Source organism: Lissotriton helveticus, chromosome 11, assembly GCF_964261635.1.
Source record: "Lissotriton helveticus chromosome 11, aLisHel1.1, whole genome shotgun sequence".
NCBI classification, from domain to species: Eukaryota; Metazoa; Chordata; class Amphibia; order Caudata; family Salamandridae; genus Lissotriton; species Lissotriton helveticus.
Window position 1 is genome coordinate 88400613 of NC_136072.1, and position 22562 is coordinate 88423174.

Here is a 22562-nt window from a genome sequence, read left to right on the forward strand (position 1 = left end):
AAAATATTCGAAAGGCTTTTCAATAAAACTCTAGTCAACCTAACACAATAGCCTTCTGAACTACTTTCAAGCTGTCTTTAGACTTTAAAAATAATACAGAAACAGCACTGATTACAGTAAAGGAGAAACTTATGTCTATCATGGCAGCTCTGCCACCTTTATCATCCTGGACCTATCAGTCACATTCAACATCATTTTGCATAGTATACCGATATACCGACACTGATGTGTATGAGATAGGTATCTCTCATAACACTCTCTCTTGGATTTAATCCTAACCAATCAAACAAAAACTGTGTCTCTTCCTCATTTCACCTCAACAACATCCTCAGGTATCATCTCTCGGTCCCTTGCTGTTCAATGTAAATGTATCCACACTTGCAGCTCTTGTAAGGTCATTAGGTTTCCAATTACTATCATATGCAGATGACATTGCATCAATATCAGAAATCATCTCTGATTCTTAGAAGTCACCTGCATCTCAGAAGTCAGCTCCTGGATGTGTTTCAAATGCCAGCAATTGAACAGTGATAAAATAGGGATTCTTCGCTTTGATAGATCCCCTACCCATGACCGCTTGATTTGGTGGCTATCCAAACTTGGCTCATCTCCTTTGCCAGTCATCTACATAAAAAATCTTGGTATTTTAAGGCACATATCAAACATGTCACCTCATACTGCTTCTTAACACTAATGTTCTTATGAAAATCATCCCATTGCTTACTTACTCTTGCTGCAAAACCCTTGTCCAAGCCCACATTGCCTCAAGGTTGAATTACAGCAATTCACTATAGGTGGGGCATCCCAATAACTCTAGTCTTCAGGTAGTCAAAAATTGGCTTGATTCCAAGACAGACTTTATCTTCACATTTGCCCTTAATTTGCCTGCTACCAATCAGGAAAAGAACTATCTTTAAAGCTCTATGCATGTTTCAGGAATGTTGTTTGAATTCTGGTTCTTAATTCAGCCTCAAAAAATGGTTTCTTACTGTCCAGCACAAACCTAAGGTCCTCAATTCTTAATTTGATTTGGATCCCACTTATCCACCTCTACTGAATTGGAAGTCACTCTTTTTTCTTTCTGGCAACCAAGTTTTGGAACTCACTACCTGCTCACATTAGGACCATCATGTCTCATTTTCACATTGGGAAACTTTAATTCTGCTTCTTTACTCTTATGCCAGTACTCCAACTTTTTGATATGCAGTGTGCATTCAGGGAACTTTTTCTGATGTATGGATGACCAATTACCCCTTGGAAATACACAGTCTTTGTGCATTAGCTCTCATACATAAGGCCTCATTCTCACATTTTCAGAATTACCAAAGTTTTCTGAATGGGAAATTGTAATCAGTTATTGCACACATGCTACAGCATTTGTTCCTCCAACCTGGTCATTTCCCAGCAGACATTGTAATGGTGCAATTTTTGTACTACACCTATAATTCTGACTCATGATAAAAAAACATTTCTAAATGATTCAGAATTACAACTGATTAAGTCAAGAGAACCTCAGTCATGAGAAGACTTTGGCTGAACTGGGTTGTATGTCACAATATCATATACTGGAATATCACTTGTCATAAATATTGTGTCCTAAATATCTTTAAAAAAATATTGTCCCATTTTGTATAGATTTTCTAATATTAACTCAATTTTTCAACTGTACTGTTTTGCTTTCCAGTGATTTCAATTTAGCATATCATTTCTTAAATGCCATAATTCTGCTTATGAGAAGATGTTGTGTAATGCCTTCTGTTAAAGCAAGAGTGATATTAATCAGAACAACCAAATACAGTAGCAACAGACCATGTTGACTCCAGTCAGCGGATACCATGAAAACCTAAAGAATGCCTAATTTCATAATGCATGGAACCTGTGTAAAAACCCAGGTCTCTGCCTGAAAAATAAACAACTTTTCCCTTCAGCAGAGACCATACACCGATCTGAATTCTGTAATAGGCCTAAAAAAAAAAAAAATGAAATAGTTAGGGTACAATTCTCTATAGAACGAAGCAAAGTAATTACATTTCCTAAAGAGGAGAAGATGCAGGAAAAACGTAATCTAAGAAAAGAGAAGGAAGACCAAAATTAGGATCAGTTAAAAGAGGCAGCTTCCTGCAAAGATACCAAAAGATCCTGTGAAATAATCACTGACAGCTGTGGTTCCAGATCAAAGTCTCTCCCGGTTCCCATAAAAGAAGCAGTATGGAGAACATATCTTAAAGAACCAAGGGCCCGATGTAGGTGGCCCATTACCGGTCGGTAAACCCGAAATTCGGTAAATTTCAGGCTTACCGACTGGTATTGTGCCATTTCTGATGTAGGGGATGATTGGGTAAGAATCGGTATTTACCAATTCGGTATTTACCGAATCATTATTTACCGATTCGGTATCGAATCCGTAAATGGAATGTAGGAAGCACTTTTAAGAGTGCTTATGTGCTGTAAGGATTCGTTATTTACCACCAACTATTAGTATAGTGGTAAATACCGAATACCTTCGAAAATGCAAATCTGTGCATTTTCAACAGTGCCATATGGCAGACATACATGCCCTATGAGTGCCACTTGTGCACACAAGCACTATTCAGGGGTGCAACAGGGTGTCAATGTGACACCCTGTCACCCTTGAATGTTTCCCTATTTTACTGAATCGGTATTTACCGATTCGGTAAATACTGAATCGTACCGATTCGGTAATACTTACCGAATTTTTTTCTACATAGCATTTACCGATTCTAAAATACCGAATCGGTAAAATTCGGTATTTTAGAATCGGTAAATTTTCATTACCTACATCTAGCCCTAAATTCTGGAAACGCGAATTCTGTCTGGCTGCCTCTTCCCCCTACAGTGTCTCCCTCTTCTCCCTCAGTATGTTATGCTCCCTCTATGAGCGAGGTCGTGGGTATCCCCATGACAGTCATTAAAAAGGAGCCCTTGCTGTGGTCCTTGTATCTCACATCCCTTTTTGCTGACTGTTACAAGTTTGGGGTTACTTCCTCTTCCAGGTCTGGAAGCATCTTAATCCTGTCTCACAGAAAGGGAGCTAGACACCTGCCTGGCAATTATCGCCAAATAGCATTATTAGATGCAGTGGGTATTCACTAGGCGCATTCTGGAGCACATGACCAAGTGGGTGGTGGAGGATAAAATTCCTCCCTGTCGAACAAGCAGGCTCCAGGAAAAAAACATTGCACATTAGAAAATATCTGTATGCTGAAACTCAGCTGAAAAGTACGCCTTAATTTGAGGGGTTAATGTAAACGCGTTGTAATAGCACGCAATGTGGAAGACCCTGCGATGTAACAGGATGCGTTGTGGAGAAGTTCCATGTAAAGGTTTCCGCGATGTAAAATGTGCGTTGTAATGGAACCGCGATGTGCTCTCATCGTTTTAAAGGGTGTTCGCCATGTAACTATGTGGCGTTGATAGATTTTTCAACGGCCTCTGATTGGGTAGCCGCCCATCACTTTGGGAAAAACAAAAGAATTTGAGTTGCCTGACACCCTTCTCTCATTAATAATCTCCCTGCAATCCTTTACTTGGTGCCAACTGTTATTAGGGGGGATTATCCTCTGTAATTCCAACAAAAAATGGGCTGAAATAAGGGTGTCTGCAGGTCCTATTGCTGTTCTCTTTGTATGTTTCCGAACTCCCTAATTGTTTTTCAGCTAATAAGGGAGAGGCTCAGAAGGGAGGTGGCAATTTCTTTCCCTATCTGACGTATGCAGATGATATCTCAATTTTGAATCTAACACCCAAGGGCTTGAAAAATCAGTTGATGTCCCTCCAACAATGTTTTGCTTAAACTATTGAAGATTAGTGTTTTAAAGAGCAAGATATTGGTTTTAAAAAGCAGAAAGTTTGGGAAAATTAGTAACTATGTTTGGAGTATAGTTCCAGATAAACTAGAGATCGTAAAAACATATCCCTATTTAGGGAAAGTTGTAACTGGTAATCCATGCTAATATAATAAAGAGAGAGCCCAAACCTTTGAGGCGGGTAATCTCAGGAACCACAGCACCAATCACAACACCCAATACAGCGTTGAAAAGGGCAGGTACAGCAGAAGAACATAGGCTATGCAGACGCCCACCATATACATTTAAAAGGTAAAAAAAAGTGCCAGCAAAGTAGTCCCTTGTGGGCGTGTCTGCGTTGTGCTGTGGGCGTGTGCTGGGGGGCGTTACAAACTCTGGGGGCGTGTGGTACGTTCCGCCCTTCATACCATGTCTCATATCATGTGCTGTGGGCGTGTGCTGGGGGCGTAGGTGTGTGCGGGGCGCGGGATTACGGGGAAAAAAAAGCGAGCGTTGTACCCAATATTTCATAGTTTTTTCTTCCCAGGTTCTGTACATTCCAGCTCCGGGTGTCCGCCCTGCTCCCTTTAAATACCCCTGCACCCCATAATCATAACCCACCCTTACTCCTTAAAATACCCCAACACCCTTAAACACTAACCCATCTTAACCCTATAAATATACCCTGTACCCCAAAATCCAAACCTATCCCTAAACCCTAAAAATACCCCTGTACCCCAAAACCCAAACCTACCCCGAACCCTAAAATATCCCTGTATCCCAAAACCCAAACCTAGCCCCGAACCCTTAAAATACCCCTGTACCCCAAAACTCAAACCTACCCCTGAACCCTAAAAATACCCCTGTACCCAAAAAACCCAAACCTAGCCCTGAACCATAAAAATAACCATGTACCCCAAAACCCAAACCTACCCCTGAACCCTAAAATACCCCTGTACCCCAAAACCCACACCTAGTCCTGAACCTTAAAAATACCCCTGTACCCCAAAACCCAAACCTAGCCCTGAACCCTTAAAATACCCCTGTACCCCAAAACCCAAACCTACCCCTGAACCCTAAAAATACCCCTATACCCCAAAACCCAAACCTAGCCCTGAACCCTAAAAAACTATATCTGAATCCTTAAAATACCCAAACACCCCAAACATATACCTCAGTACCACAAAACATATACCCCTATACCCATACTTACCTTATCCAAACATTAAAAAACAACATGCTTTTACCATTCATGCATTTACAACGAATTTCGTTGTAAATGTATGCGTGGTAAAAGCATATAAAATGTAATGCCATGCGTTATAATGACATTGCGGAGTCATGGTACTTTCATATTGAAAGTATGCGGAGTGATGGTATGCGGAAAGAAAGTTGCGGAATAATGGGCGTTTACCCTCCCCCGGTAAGTACATTGGTGGCACGCCGGTCCACATCTCCAGCAACATCTCGTATTTTTTCACCACCGTTTTGAAAAATGCACAGGCTTCTCTCATTGATGGCCAGCACCAACATACACTTTTAGACACACCTCCCGCCACAAGTTCTAGAATTGCGAACTTTAGAGCTGGGGAGCTACGTTCGAATCTCGTCATCAGCTCAACATCCTGTGATTCCAGGCAAATCGCTTTGTCTCCCCGTACCTACCACAAATGAATGTGTTCTTCTGTAATGTAAATTGTGCTCATGCCATGTTGTCGAGTTCGCGCTATATAATATTGCAAGGAAAAATAAAGTAGGGAAACTTGAGTTCACACACTACTGAACGCGCACTCTTAAGTGCATCAGCAGTGCACTGTGAATCGGAGCGTTTCACAGGCCAGTCACAGATAAGAAATGCTATCAAAACGAAATACTACAAAACCATATACAACTGGCCGGCAGCAATTCATACCCGGACAACGTCGGGACGGGCTGCTAGTACATTGGATAAAGCCCATAAAGAATATTGCTCCTCCAAGGCCTTCTAGTATGCAAATGGGTTACGTGCTTTTTATAACGCAGTGGGGCGAAGGCAGTTTATGAAGTTTCTATCTGTTTTCAAGGAGAAAGTCCCACCAACTCTATTATTTGCTATACAATCCATCAATGTGATAACATGGGACTTTCTAGAGAAAATGGAAGGGCAAATGCATCTCATATTATTCCATTTTAATACATCTGTATCAACCCCAGTAGTTAGGTTGGAATTTGGTCTGACAAGCTCCCATGTGAGAGGATTAGAAAGTGTGATTTGGTGGGGCTATCAACCAAAGAATAGTGAAAATAATTTCATGAGGGACTTCATGAATCATGAAATATTTGGCTCAGACCTGGGCAAATCCTCTTTCTCTTGAGATTTTACCTTGGCTCTGAGTTATTTTGAATTACAGGAAGAGGTTGTGTTCTCTCCTAGATTTTAAATAACAGTTAAAAGATACAATAGCATTATCAATTACCAAAGAGAGCTCATGTATTGTACGATGAAAAAAAGGTTGGAGGTGAAAAACTTATCTCGATGCCCTAAGGTAGTACAGAGGTACCTGTCCTCGAATTTGGACCATGGTTCTCGCTGATTTATGACATTATTTCATATTAATCTGCTTCCCTTAAATGACCTAATGGCAAATTGGTCCTCCTCTAGGAAAGACTGAACAATGGCAATTCTGTAGAGGTAGCACAAGAGCTGCTTTTCCACCCAAAGAATGAAGTAATTTGTACAAAAAATTTCAAATTTGTTAAAGGTTTCAGGAATTTATTTTTATGTTTATCTAGGTTTGTTCCTATGTTGGAGGAGGGAACTCTTTCGCTTGCGCACTATAGTGTAATTTGCACATAATGTCTGCTGCTAAGTGTATTATGGAGTAATTTGCATATAAATTTACTATCCTCTGAATCGATTTTAGCCACAAAATCTATATATATTTTAAAGGTGTTATATATTTATTTTAATCTGGAATTAGGATTGCTGCTATGTTTGGCAAGGAAGCTCCTGTGGCTGCTCGCTATGGAGGAATTTGCACAGAATTTCTTCTGCTATGTCCTGTGGAGAACGTGCTTAGATACTTATTATGGAGTAATTTGCTCTTAAGTTCATCATTTCTCAACTGTATCTTTACCTAGGGCTAGATGTAGGTAATTTACAATTACCGATTCGAAAATACAGAATTTTACGGATTCGGTATTTTCGAATCGGTAATTGCAATGTAGATAAAAATTCGGTAAAAAATACCGAATCTGTAAGATTCGGTATTTACCGAATCGGTATTTACTGATTCAGTATTTACCACTGATTCCTATGGGCCTGGAGACCCATAGGAAGGAATGTCAATTACTGAATCAGTAATTACTGATTCGGTAAATACCGAAAAATTCAAGGGTGGCAGGGTGTCACTTTGACACCCTGTTGCACCCCTGATTAGTGCTTGTGTGCCACATGGCACAGGTGTAAATGCACATATTTGCATTTACATAGGAATTCGTTATTTACCACCAACTAATAGTTGGTGGTAAATAACGAATTCTTAAAGCCCTGTAGCACTGTTTACAGGGCTACCTACATTTCAAAATACAGATTCAGTAATTTTACCGAATCAGTAAATTTACCGAATCAGTAAAATTACCGGATCTGTATTTTGAAATGCCCTACCATGAAAGTATCCAAATACCGGTTCGTAACGGCCGACAATCAGTATTTTTGGCGGTTACCGACTGGTATTTGGATACCTACATCTAGCCCTTAGTCTCCTATACTTTGTTATTTAATGTTATTGAATTATATGCATTGTATTGTTTCCAGTTCTTGTGGACCCATTTTGAGTTCCAAATCATGAATAAAGAATTGAATTGAATTGCCTATTTTCAGAAAGCGGTATGGGACCATAGAAAGGATAGTATGTGTCCGAGGCAAGATGGCGGCCGAGATGTCAGCTGTTTAAGCTCTCCAACCGGTCAGACCTCCTGTCATTTTCTGTTCTATGTTATTGCTGGATGACCTGCTTCATTGGCCACAGAGTAACCCGATATGATCTGGACTGTTCACAGCGTTATTTTTCGATGCCGTTTGTTTTCACTCTTCTGACTTACCTGGTGCCTCCCCCGTAGTTTTCCCTGTACGTCTGATACATTCGGATGCCAGGCTACTTCCCAAGAAGCTCTCATGCCTCCAAAGACGACGAGAGGAGCAAAGGCTCGCGGCTCAGCGGACCTTTCTGTCTCAATGAAGACCGAAAGCAGAGTGCAGCGTGCTGGAGCAACTGTCGTAAACAAAGCCGAGCATACCTGTAAGAAAACGCGAGGTACTAGTACAGGGAAAAAATCTACGCCCGCGATCTTTTTTTGCTGCTAAAAATTCAGTGAACTAGCTGATCTTAACGGAAAAAGGAGCTGCCAAAACATATGTTAACGAGAGCCGGCAGGTTGAAGACTCTGCACTGTTCTATCCAGGTACTACCGGTCAGAATACCAAGGTGAGCCAACTTACTGGGGCTTTTCTAAATAAAGGCGCTGGCACATGTAGGGGCAGCAGAGAGGGCCTAACTGGCACAGTACAGGGACCAGCTTATCTTCCTGCAATAATGTGTGAAAAACGTAATTAACGAAGGGGAACACTCAGATTTAGATACTATAAAGGATACATCTTTAAATGCAATGTTCATAAAGAGGTTGATGAAGCCTAGGGCTGGGGATCTTAAGGGTAAAGAGTTGGGTGGAACAAGTGGACAACCTGGAAGGAAGGAAGGACACAGACTCTGGGGAGGAATTTTTCTCCCTTTCAAATCCGTCCAACTCCTCAAGTGATGAGGTTTCTTATGTCAGGGAGAGAATCATCATGGAGTGAATGGAGCGAATCGAGTAGTTCACATTTGGAGGAAGAAGATACTGGCAGTAAAAATGAGAAATCAGGTACTGTATGGAAAAAGACCTGCCTGATGCAGTGGAGCAAAGAGAAGACGCAGGTGTCCTCACGTGGGACTACACATTTTCCACTGTACTTGGTGCTGATGGGGTGGGAGCCGTCGAGACAACGCAGATTACCCCAGCTGTTCTTGAGAGCTCAGAGGAAGTACTACTTACTGACATTTATCAAAGCATCATGGCACACAGGGCAAAGGCTCGGGCAGAGAGGCAAATAATTCAAATGGCATGCCACAAAATGCAGAGCTCCATTTGGTGTGTCGCTAAGTCATGCTCTGAATTTACCAAAAGGATCAGCGAAGCCAATAACCGAATCTCAATGTTAGAAAATGAGCTAACAGCCGAGAAAACTTTAACACACATGCTAAGGTCTCCGAAGGATGACACTCAATGGAAGCTGGAGGACTTGGAGAATCATCTCTGACTAAATACCGTCAGAGTTCTTGGTATTCCCGAGAGACATGAAGGCTCAGATGCATTGTTGAACTCTTCACAGATGCTTTTCCTGAGGTAACACTATGGTTCTAGGACACTGAAGGTCAGTGAGCTTATCGGTTTCCATTTAAACAATATGACCGCCCAGGACAAGTATTCCCTAAACCTAGGGCACTTTTAATTTGCTTGAATAGCTTTTTGGCTCATCAAGTTCTGCATGATTTGGAGTTTCCAAACAGGTAATGCTCTTTTTTGTCAGGCCAAATTACTGCCAGATGACAGTTGAAAAACACTGTCAAGTCAGGCAATTAATTCCAATGTTCCAGAATAAAGGGGCTCAGAGTTTTCTTCTCAAGCCAGCAAAACTTACAGTTATATGCAAAGATAATGCCCATTTCCTACCTCTGAATTGAAAGCTAAGGAACTCTTGCAGTCAAATAATGTCTAAAAGCTGATATATTCAGGGTTGGGTTAGGGGCAACGATATAGATATGGTTGTTTAGCGGGCGGGAAAGAATATCTATAGGGCGTGATTGCTTTCATGTCTTCGTATATTTCCAGCTTACCCTTACCCTCCCCTTTTTCTCTTTCTTTAACCTTTTTCTTTTTTTACTAATTCCTTAATAGCTAATCATGTCTGTCTAAACAATACAGGGGTCTGACTGGGGGAGGGTGAGAGGCGAGAACTATCCACCACAATGAATTTCCTTGGTTCTAACACCTCAAAGGCTGGTTTTGGGGTGGATGGCCTCACTGAAGGGAGAAGGGAGTGGCTGGGTCAGGTGGAGCCGTGGGTTTGGAGGTGCGATCACAGGGTTTGGGGGGTGGATGTTTCAGTGGAAAAAAATAAGCCATGTTGTTATAAGAATGAAGCAAGACAGTCTTATCTGGGTTCTTACATCAATATACATAGATAATCAAAGAAGCGCTAGGTAGGATAGGTGTCTCCAATCTTATATGTTAAATTTATTTGTAGGGACGGTCCACACTTTGTTAAGCTGGTGCCGGAATGATGTCTATTAGGCTCCCTATATGCTCCATCAATATTTGTGGTCCTAACAACAGAGACAAAAGACATCAAGTAGCTCAGGAGCTAAAAGTAATGCAGCCTGATGTGGTGCGTATTCAAGAGACTCACATTCCATGGGGGAAGCGCAGAGTACTCTCGGTATTAGTTTACACTTTGCTAGCTTGCACACAGCAAAGTACGTCAACTCGAAGTGTTGCTATCTTCACAAAACACACTATATGTACCACTGGCAGGATACTCGCTGATAAGTATAGGCGTTCGGTCATTGTGGAATGTGCTGTTGGCTCAACCAAATTAACAGAATGTTTGGTGTACGGCTCCAATATTGATGAAGCACCGATTTTGGATTTCCTTAACATAGAACTTGCATCTTGGCCAACACCTCTGGTTCTATGCAGGGATTTTAATATTCATCTAGATGGCCCATTTACACTAATAAATGGAAGCAGATGCAAAGGGAGGAAATCCCAGGTATTTAGAGCTTTGCAGTGACTTTTATTGGCTCACGGATTAACCGTGCTAACGAGGTCGGCAGTGAGGTGGAGCTGCTGGGGAGAGCGCTGGCCTTGGCCCAGAGGTCAAGGTATCACCCACCACAACGGAACTGGAGCAAAGTCACAGAGGAACACCTCAACACCACCCTCCAGCAAACCCCCCCCAGTGCCACGACCGACACTAACTCCACAGCCAGGGAATTGCACTGCTGGGTCTCCTGCTGCACCGATAAGCTTGCACCCCACCAAACAATGCCCTCTGAAGGCCGCCTGGTTCACCACAGAACTTCAAGAAGCCAGACACTGCTGCAGATGCAGAGTGAAAAGCTGGCAAAACCAGAAAACCACGGACGCACGGAACAACCACAAGAGCACCCTAAAGGAATACCAAATATATTATAAGAGACACCAAACGGACCTTTATAAGAGACAAAGACCAGACCAACGTCAAGGAACTATTCAACGTCATACAGCAGTTTGCAAAACCCACCTGCAAAGCCACGGATGTCACACCTTCCCAGGAACTCTGCGACAAGCTCAGCTCCTACTCCCATCTGAAGATAAAGGTCCTCTACGACATCTTCAGCAAACCGGCACCGGACACCACCCCCTACCCACCGCCACTGATAGGCCAACCATCACGTCCTGGGATCCAGCGACCATTGAACTCAACTCCGCGACCATGAAGAAAACTCACTCAGGAGCCCCAACAGACCCCAGCCCACCGCACATCTTCCACAGGGCCGCCGCTGCCATCGCACCTGAACTCAGATGGACGATCAATATCTCCCTCAGATCCGGAATCTGCCCACTTGACTGGAAACAGGCGGAGGTGAAACCCCTCCTCAAGAAACCAACGGCCGACCCAACAGACCTGAAAAACTAGCGGCCCATCACTCTCCTCCCCTTCGCGGCCATAGTCACAGAGCGACTCGTGAATGCCCTGCTGACCGCCTTCATTGAAGAGAACTCCTTCCTAGACACCTCCCAGTCTGGTTTCCACAGCAACCACAGCACCAAGACCGCCCTCCTCGCCGCTTCTGATGACATCTGAAGGCTACTAGACCAGGGACACACTGTAGCCTTCATCCTTCTAGACCTCTCCGCAGCCTTCGTCACCATCTCTCGTCGCATGTTTGCAGCCAGACTCCATGACGCGGGGATACAAGGAGCTGCCCTCGACTGGATTCAATCCTTCCTCTCTGGCTGAAACGAGAGGATTCCACTCCCTCCCTTCCTCTCTGAACCCACAGAAATCAACTGCAGAGTACCCCAGGGATCTTCACTCAGCCTCACACTCTTCAACATCTATATGGCCCCCTCTCCGCCATCATCAGACTGCATGGACACAGCATTGTATCCTATGCCTACGACACCCAGCACATCCTCTCATTCACAAAGAACTCCAAAGAAACCAGACTCTGCTCAGAGGAACAACACCTAGTGGCCCTCCATCCTCAGGAACCCACCCACCCCTACAGACCACGCTCAGAACCTCGGCATCATCCTTAACTCCTCCCTCTCCATGAACCGCTAGATTAACGCAGTCACTTTCACTCGTTTCAACTGCCTCCACATCCTCCGTAAGACCTTCAAATGGATCCCGCCCAACTGCAGAAGGACCGTCACCCATGCACTCATAACAAGTAGACTGGACTACGGCAATGCCCTCTACGCCGGAATCAACAGAACTCTTCTTCACAAAATCCAAACCATCCAGAATGCCGCAGCCAGACTTATCCTCTGGACACCGCATCACAAGCACATGACCCGACACCTAAGAGGCCTCCTCTGGCTCCCCGTCGAGAAGAGGATCACCTTCAAACTCCTCACCTACACCTACAAATTCCTCAACAACATCGGACGCAAATACCTCAACAAGAGAGTATCCTTCCACGTACCCAAGAGGAACCTCCGCTCAGCCGACCTCACCCTGGCAGAGGTCCCCCACAGCCGCAGAAACAGAACTGGCGGGAGAGCCTTTTTCTACATTGCAGCCAAGACTTGGAACGATCTCCATGTGAACATCAGACGCTCCCCGACCCTGCACACATTCAGGAAGGTCCTCAAGACCTGGCTCTTTGACTAATCCGGAGCAGCTCCCCCCACCCAGTACCTTGAGACCCTCACAGGTGAGTAGCGCGCTTTACAAACCCCTGATTGATTGATTGATTGATAGATGTCTGAACAAAATGCAGTCATCCTGACCCCGGCTTTATTTATTATTCCTTTCCATACAATAAACTTGTTACATTAGATTATATTTTTATATCTATGACTTATGCAGCTGAGGTAGGGATAGAGATTTTCCCTAGAGTTTCCTCTGAACATAATCCTTTGATGTTAGAAATGCTGTTAAGGGGATGCTTGATCTTGTGGATCTTTTTCTTTATGATAGAAAACTTCTGCTAGATGCTGCGTTTATTAGTCACATTAGGTAATGGATAGTACATTTTTGGAAAATAATCGCAATACAGCTGCTAGTGCGATAATATGGGATGCCTTAAAGGCAGTCGTCAGCGGGTAAGTCTTCAGATTTATTTATATATCCAGAAGCAGCACAAGCCCTTGCTACTGGGACTATGGGAGGAACTTAGGAAGGATGAGCAGAAACTAGCACAATGTCTTCAGAGGAATCAGGAAATAACTCTAATACAAATAAAGGTTGCACGCTGCAAGACCAGAATTAATTTACATTGGTCTAAGGAGATTACACGTAAATATCATTTGTACAAAAAGGATGTATGAATATGGCCACAGGCAAATGATTGCCTGTACTGAAGATCCTTCATGTAGATTAGTTGAGACACCTTCCGAGATCCGGACAGTTTTTAGGACATTTTATGAAGAATTGTATACAGAGGAATCAGTAAATGGTAATTCTAGCTAGGATCTATTGCTACAAGATCTAAACATAAATAGACTTATCAACGAGGATTCTGGATGCTCCTATTACCCGGAAGTAGCGCTCGGAAGTTATCAACTCATTAGCTATAGGTAAGGCTGCCGGTCCTGACAAGCTCCCTCTAGAGTTTAAAAAAGTTTCTTCCAGGAATTAAGTAAAGACATGCTGATAACTTTTCTGGGGGCTTAGCAGGGTCAGGCTCCATCATCTTGGGATTTGGCTAATGTTGTCATTTTTAAAAAGAGGGATAAACTATCTATGTTATCCGGGGTCATATAGACCCATTTCGGTATTGAATTGCTATGACAAAATTTACGCATAGATTCTGGCTATGTGACTAGCTAGGGTCATTACCCCTCTTTTTCACACTGGCAAGATGGTTTTATTCTGGGAAGAGGCACAGTCAATCACATAAGTAGGGTTATTGCGTTATTCAATCTGGCTAATGTACATCAAGCTGTGCTGGGATTAAATTTACTTGATGCTAAAAAAGCAGTTGACTGCGTCTCCTAGGATTTTCTGTGGGCAATCATGTGCCAACACAGTTTTATTACAGCAATGAGGGTTACATATTGCTGTACGAGGGCTACATATAGAACACCTTCTGACAGAATCTGTTTCATGGATTTAGAATCATATATAGGACCTGTTTGCAGAGGGACAAGACAGGGTTGCCTCTGCTATTTGCTCTGTATAGCAATCCATTTTTAATGGGGGACAATTCACAACTTCACTTTTTAAAACTGGGCCTGTCTCCTACAGCATATGCAGATTTTACTTACAGGGGAGGAGGATATAGATGCTGCAGAAGCTCCATCTATATACCAAATGCTACTGGGCTTGGAGGTAAAGGGGTGCCTATTAAAGATTGTGGAACCAAGTTATTATAAGAAAACCCGATGTAAGGTTCTGATTGTAGCCCATAAAGTTTGGAAGCAGGTCTGAAAATGTCTTCAGCTTGGTAGGATCTGTTACTATACACCTACATATGCATTATTGTTACTACCTCCTATCTTCTGGGATATTAATATGGTAATATGGAGACGAAAGGGGATAAGTGTACTAGGAGATTTTTGTTGATAAAGACCATATTATTTCATTCTCTGAGATGGCAGAAAAATACTTTTGGTTGAAGGTAGATTTCTTCAAGTTTTTACAGATCCGAGACAAAATAGTATTGATTTGTAAAAATAGTTTAATTGAGGCAATCAGGTAGAGAGATAAAATCTATAGTCTATATAATTGCCTTTCAGAATCCCAGGCTGATGATTTGGAGACTCAGAATCTTAAATGGAATTCAAGATTGAGTCAGGACAGGGAAATTCTGCAGGAATCTATTGCAATGGGGAGAATTTTAATTTAATCTAATCTGAAGGCACAGCATTATAAATCTATTTTTTATCTTTATTATACCCCAGTAAAAATATTTAAGTGGGGAGTGACAACTGATGGCAAATTTACTCAGTGTGGGGTTGATCAAGCGGAAATCCTTCACTGGTTTTTCATGTGCCCTAAATTAAGATAGTTAATTGGGTGAAGGGAAGCTTTCTTGACCGACAAAATAGGTACAGTAATTATTATTACACCTGCCTGTTTGATGAGTCCCTGACTAAGCGGGATCTGCGGCTTGGCAGGTATCTGATCTTTACGGCAACTGCTGTGGCGCGGTTATGTATAGCCTCACTTTGGTGCTGAGAGAGCCTCCATCCTCTGAAATGTGGAGAGCCAGATTCCATGCCATTTGTAATCTTGAGCCTAGCCTCTATTCCCTTAAGGGTCCTATGAAGCGTAAACTTGGTGAAAGTGCCTGGGGCATGATGCTAGATCAAATGAACTCTTAACTGTGCGGCTAGTATCTCAGACTTTTTATCGTCTGAAAGCATTTTCTGTTTAACTGGAGATTGGGATTAGATAAAATGCTATATGTTGCCTTTTTTTAAAAATAGATTTAGTCACCGGCTCATCGGTTCTCATTCTGCATTGATAAAATTAGGAGGTATATTGCTACTTACAGTTATGAGTCTCTTAGTATTTTATTTATATTCTTTGTTAAGGTACCTACATGCTCTCGATTTATGGTCAAATTACCAAGGTCTATGTTTATGAATGAGACCGGGCCTTTTTAACCCCCTCCCGTCTCTCTCCAGATGTTCTACTCTATGAATTTGTAAGATTCGTTGTTGCAATGAAATTTGATATGTTGGGGCATTTTGTCTTGCTTTTCGTAGAAGACTATGTATAACTCTGTTGCTTACCGGGTTAAATATATATTTTTTTAAATGGTAGTATGGGAAATAAAAACTTACATATCATATCATACTATACCACAAGATGAGCCCTCCTAAAGGGTCCTATTGCCAAGGCCTCTCTAGATGTCAGTATATTTGATGTATCATGCAATTTTTGTAGGGTAGCATTCTACAGAAATGCAAAAATATATTTTTTTGCTAATTTTGGATCCAAACGGTGTTATCTCTCCTCACTTTCTCCAGGAATATCTTACAAATCTGGAAGGTGTGTAAAAAGATGCAATGGGGTTTGAACTGGATGATACACAAATATATAGTCTTATACATCAGACTAACTATATTAAATTGGCAAATCTAGCTTCATCAAGACTGGTTTGATGCAATCATGTGAAAGTAAGCATGGTGGTCTCATTTTATCTGGTGTTCTTGGAAATCTTTCGCCAGTCTTTCCAGCTACAATTAAAAACTGCTTTTCTGTAGTCTTTCTGCAGAGAGTATATGGATGACCACAATTAAGTTCAGTTCAGACCTTGGCTACTGCGCCGGTGATGGAGGACAGCCCGTCTTATTAGAAAGCCCTATATTGGATCTCTGAGCCTTCAGTGCATTCTTTGTTGGAGCAGATGTACCGAAGACACCTATGAATAATGAGAATGTGCCGTGTTTTATTGGCCTGTTCAGCATTATATTTTTATTTTTATGATATAAACTCTCATAGCTTGAATTGACTTCAGAAAATATTTTCGAAAATGGCCTTGATGTGCAGGAAACTTCCTATAAGTACCTTCAGACCTGATCTGAATTCCCTGCCTGGGTCCTGTATGAATCTTGTCTTGACCCTCGCAGAGGACAGCAGTTATGGTAGGTCTGCCATAATAGGGGAGATCAACCACCACTGTTGCACTGTGGAGGATCGCCCGCCAGGGCAAAAGTTTTTAACAGCAGAGTCAGTTGAGGCAGTGGAGACTTAACAATTAGAACCCCAACGGTTGCCCATGGGGTGGGGGACACACGGTATAGGAGCACCACCAATTATGGTGGGGCTGCCACTTCTTCAAAATCTAAATAAGATGCTTTTCCATTTTAGGAGGTATATTTGTCTGATCACCATTGCACTGATTTTGTATTGTTAGGAAAGAATCAAAACTGCCTCACAAATAATCTACCTTTGAAAACAGAATTATTTTTGCACAATATTGTGTGACTATCCTTCCCATGCCCAATACTACACAAAGCAACACACATTCTATCAAGTTTTGTCAGGTGCAAGCATCACATTACATGGAGAAACAACCTTTACAACGCAACTTTTACAACGCACTACCATTACAACGAAACTTTTACAACGCAACATCCATTACAATGCATGCAATTACAACACAACCATTACAGCGCTTGACACTACAATGCACACCACTACAACGTATGTCATTACAACTCAGTCATTACAACGCATACCATTACAATGCATAACTTTACCATGCAACACTTACCCTACTGTTGCACCCCCTGGAGTTGGAATAGTAATTTTTACCCCTACACTATCCAACACTTACCCTATTGTTGCACCCTCTGGAGTTAGAATAGTATTTTTTACCCCTACACTATCCAACACTTACCCTACTGTTGCAACCCTGGAGTTAGAATAGTAATTTGTACCCCTACACTATCCAATACTTACCAAACATGCAATGTAATGTAATGCGTTGTAATGGTATGCGTTGGAAGGTATTATGCGTTGTAATGGAATGCGTTGTAAATGTAGTTTTTAAAATGTTGTTGTAATGGCATGCGTTGTAATGGAATGCGTTGTAATGGATGTTGCGTTGTAAAAAATACGTTGTAAAGGTATGCGTTGTAAAAGTATGCATTGTAAAGTCATACATCCCATTACATGAAACACTATTTGTGGAGTAAAACACTGTATAAGTTACAGTCAATGAGTAACTTCAGTCAGGTGCTTCAATCACTAGGTGTTGTATAGCATAGACCAGCAATGCTAGACTGATTTTACAGCAGCAGTAATTGCAAGCTTTGATGGGGCAAACACAAGTATAAAAGTACAGATGATTAACTTCTTGACCTGCATCTCAAAAGAAACTCTCCATGTTGAAACCAGATGACAAAGTTAACTCATCTAGGGGAAAATCGTAGCCTCTCTCAGTAACACAATGGTACTTATTTTATTTTATTTATTTATAAAGTTTTATATAGCGTGCACTTGATCCCGAAGGATATCAGAGCGCTTTACAATTTGAGGCCTAAGTAAATAAAATAAAAAGGTAACAAATCAGAACATTAGTCTAACATTGGGAATCTAATGGGCATTGAATCAACTAGAACAAGAATAATAACTCAATAACCTGAGTGCACATGTAGGAATGGGCTATGCGATGGAGCACAGAAAGATAAGGGGAGTACTTACAATAATCATATACAGGAATAATAACCAGTACCCCAAAACAATAATCGAAACAAGAGTCAAATGGGGAGTCTAAAAGGCATTGAATCAAATGTTGAACATCTAACAGATCATTTATACACCTGGGTGAACGAAGAATGTGCTAGACGATGGAGGTCTCAAACTGTTGAATAATTCCTTGCTCAACCATTCGCTCTGTCCCTGTACTATCTCTAAAAAATTTAATGTGTTTTATTATCAAAACGCAAAAAGGTTAACTTTCTCCATTTTCCTCTCATGCTTATCCTTCTGAGCTCAATAGAGTGTGCATTAGAATGGTGGCACGAGGGGCTTAACCAGCATCTTATCCTTCCTAGCTGGATATAGTACTCACTAGAGTGCTGCCATGAAGGGCCTAGTCAGCATCTTATCCTTCCAAGCTGGATTTAGTACAAACAGAGTGCTGGTGTGAGGACCCTAATCAGCATCTTATCCTTCCGTGCTGGATATAGTATGCATCAGAGTGCTGGCACGAGCAGCCCAGTCAGTATCTTATACTTCCGAGCTGGATATAGTACTCATCAGAGTGCTGGAATGATGGGCCTGGTCAGCCCTCCATCCTTCCAAGGTTGATACAGTTTGCATCAGAGTGCTAGCACAAGGGGCCTAGTCAGCATCTTATCCTTCTGAGCTTGATAGAGTGTGCATCAGAGTGCTGGCCCGAGTTGCCTAGTCAGCATCTTATCCTTCCGAGCTGGATATATTGTGCTTCATAGAAAAAAATGGAAGGGATAGCTAGAAAACACTTGCACTCTCATGATCTGTCCAAAAAGAAAATAAGCACGTCCTGTTTGTTTTCGGTTTTAAAAGGCTGGTCCTCCTATAAAAGCGTCGGTTTGCGTTATTTCTTCTTCTTGGCGCCACACAGCCCGCCTTCTGCTCCAGTGTCACCGCGTGAACCTTATAAACAATTAAGCACTTTATGCCTATTGTACCTTTCTGTCCCATGACATTGAGAGCACAGTTTTACATGACTGAGCCAAATTTTATTTTGTATTATTTAAAAAAAAATGTTTTTGGGTGTACTTTATGCAATGTATTTTATGAACTTAGCATATAAACAAATAAAATTGAAATTTACAGCAGAATTTCGCATTCACTCTATTTACAGAACTCCTGTCCGCTGTAGCAACATATCTAGTTTAAAAATGAATGAAACTTTATTTTCTGAATGAAACAATCAGACACACAATTCCCCAGTGTCTTTGCCCCTAAAGGTTACATTGCAAGTTTGATCCTCAAAGAATACAAAGTAAATGTCAATTTTGAACCGATGCAACCACTTCAAATATTTCTGGTGCATACCTCATGCACCTTTACTAGCCATCTGGTACTCTAGAATACTTTCTAAAAGGAAGAGTATTCTGTCATTTAAGTTTTCATACATGAACAAAATATAGATGTTGGAAACATAAACTCAAAAGTGGTTTAAAAGTGTATAAAGTGTCTGATCTAACGTGCATACTGTACATTTGTTGTGAATGTTTTTTAAATATGCACTGAGATGAATGGGTCCCGACCCTGGAAAATGTCATAGAGTTTGTTATGGCTGGAATGCAATAAGATCTATGTAAGAAATAATGATCAATGGATAAGAAACATAACACAACTTCAGTGTGCAATGCTGCAGAAATTATGAAATGAAACAAGCTACAAGCGGAGTGTGACACGGTGTTTTAAGTTTTCACATACTAAAAACCTACAGATCTCCTATTTTATGTATAGGAAAAATACTACTGGCCTCATATTGAGTTTGGTGGAAATTGAACATCCTCCAATTTCTATTTAAAAGTAGAGTATAATTGTCTCGATAGGGTTAGAATTGTTGAGGAAATATAGCCGGTGGAATTTAAACGGATATTTTGAATTTCCTCTAGATATTTGAGGATGATTTTTAGTTCCTTCCAAACACTGGGGCCCTATTTATTTATATTTTCTTGGTTGGAAATACTTCCTTCAATTATAGCACACAATAACTGATTTTCTTCTCTCTCCATAGCGACTTACTTTTGCACAGATCTTTTAAATGTGGTTGAATTTTAAATTATTATTTAACAATTGATGATAAAAACTTCCCTACATTACACCCTTTTTGAGCCAGAAGCATTGTCATACTTTTCAAATTCAATATTGTGCTTTACAATCAAAAATATATAAACAATCTCAAAATCTTTTTGTAAGATGTTTTTAGCACAGAATCATGCATTCTGATTGTACTTGTGTTGAATTAAAAATATTGCCAAGTGGTATTTTATTTTCCACTAAAATGCACTTAAATAATTGCTTTATTTCTTGACAGCTCTTTGTGCCATCATTGCCACCATCTGGTACCCTGTGGGCGCCCATCGAGAGTCTGCAATTGTGACATTCGGCTATTCCCTATATTCTGGATGGATGGGTGCTGCTCTGTCCCTCCTGGGAGGCTCTATTGCTGCATGTTGCATGGGAGATTCTGATGCCTTCATTGATAACCCCTTAGCCTACTCCAGAAGATCTGGATCACCAACCCACGCTAAGAGTGCAAATGTATAAAACGCCATAGCATGTGCCATTAAAAAGGCAGATTTTGCCAAGTTTCAGCTTTATGTTTCACAGATGATGGACAACTTAATTTATGTGCCTTCAATTTTATGTTGTTTGGTATGGTGTAACACACTATGTCCCAATGCTCTAAAACAGAGAATCAAGAAATGTGCCTTTTCAAAGAAATCAAAACCACTTTGCATTGAATTGTACGATAAACCAACCCATGTGATTTTTGAAACTGTACCTATTTAAACAAAATGAGGACAGCGGATGAAATGTTGATCACTTTTCTCTTACAGTGAAATGTTAACCTTAATGTTGTCACAAATTTACCATATATACGATCAGAGTAGTTCTTTTGAAAATCTGTTTTTTTTTAAATTCACTGTCAAACTTGTTGGAGGCTGTCCCTTGCATAAGAAGTGTTAGCAACAGTATGCAGGCAACAAACAACCACACAAAATATCGAATGACTGGCAGGTAATTAGAAGAATTTCATGTCATATTGGACATCTGATCTGTTCTTCTAGGCTTTATAGAGGATGAACAAGCTGTATAAATGGACCAACCAGATGAATCCTCAAGGGCACAGCATTTCTTCCTTTGTTTTTGGAACTTTTCCACGCCTGGAGTATGCATAAATACGTAAAAATGGCATTGGTCATATTCTCTACAAATACTTGGAAACTTTTATTCCATATAGCAAATTAGCTTTGGGGAACATTCTAATAGGAAAGGATTATTTTGAGTGGCAAACATACACCTAAGGACATAAAAAGTGTATTGTGAATATGTGTGCACATTGTTACGATTCCTTTATTCCACATTATTCTTCTGTGCATTAGTCCATGTTAAATTGTATGTTCCTTATTGACTTATGTGCATTTGTAATTACACAATGGCTGCTGCAAAGTAGCAGATTTCTCCTTAAAGACAATTGTATCTGAAATGTGGATGGTAAATTACTGTGTGCCACTTTTGTTGACTGTAAGCATTATCTTTCACATACCCCTGATAAATAGGCTTGGGCCATTCCCATAGGCATAACTTTTCTTTTGCTTTTAGATAGACTGTTAATTATGTTCAAATGTAACATAGTCTTCATAAATACACCAGAGAAAGTAGTTGACCAGAATAACAATACAAGTAAATTAAGTTGTGTTTTTTTAGCAAATTTCTTAGCTCCGAGTAGGGAAATATATGTCATGGAGGGCAGTGTGCCAGCCTGAAAAACCCACTTCATGTTCATTTGTACAATTAAGGACTGATTCTGATGCAGTTAGGAAGGCCTCCTAATGGCATTTGTTCCATCCAAATTGGATCGGGAATGTGTCTTTCCAACCAACTCGGAAAGGTTTCCAACCGACAGAGTACGATGCGAGTTAGGCGTTAGGAATATCCCAATCTAAACCCAACGGCATTTGGAATGACCAAGCAGTACATTCTATGTCTTTACAGGCTGCCTTTCCAAATGACCGAGTACAATGCTGGATTTGGACAGCCTTTCCGAATCATGCCGTCTCACTTGAATCAGCCGTCGGAATCAGAATTTGGAGGCCCATAGTGGGCCCCCCTGCACCTGGAGCCTTTCCTATCGAGCCTGTGAGTGTAACCATGGGTCTTCCCTTATCAGCCATGGACAGTGTAGCAGGCACCAGGGGGTGCCCACAACAGGGTGCCCGATTTTCCCCAGCCACCCCTTTCTTCAATTGGAGCCTATGCATTTGGTCGGAACAAAGGTT

At 41.3% G+C, this 22562-nt stretch overlaps 1 protein-coding gene across 1 annotated transcript in view; it reads left to right on the plus strand.

Moving 5' to 3' along the window:
* Nucleotides 1-22294, plus strand: part of CLDN11 (claudin 11) — a 76564-nt gene extending 54270 nt beyond the window's left edge. Inside the window, exon 3 of the mRNA XM_078668066.1 lies at nucleotides 20594-22294. Within this exon, the coding sequence (XP_078524192.1) occupies nucleotides 20594-20826 (233 nt within the window). The 3' untranslated portion in view covers nucleotides 20827-22294. The remainder of the gene's footprint in view (nucleotides 1-20593) is intronic.
* The last annotated feature ends 268 nt before the right edge of the window (nucleotides 22295-22562 follow it).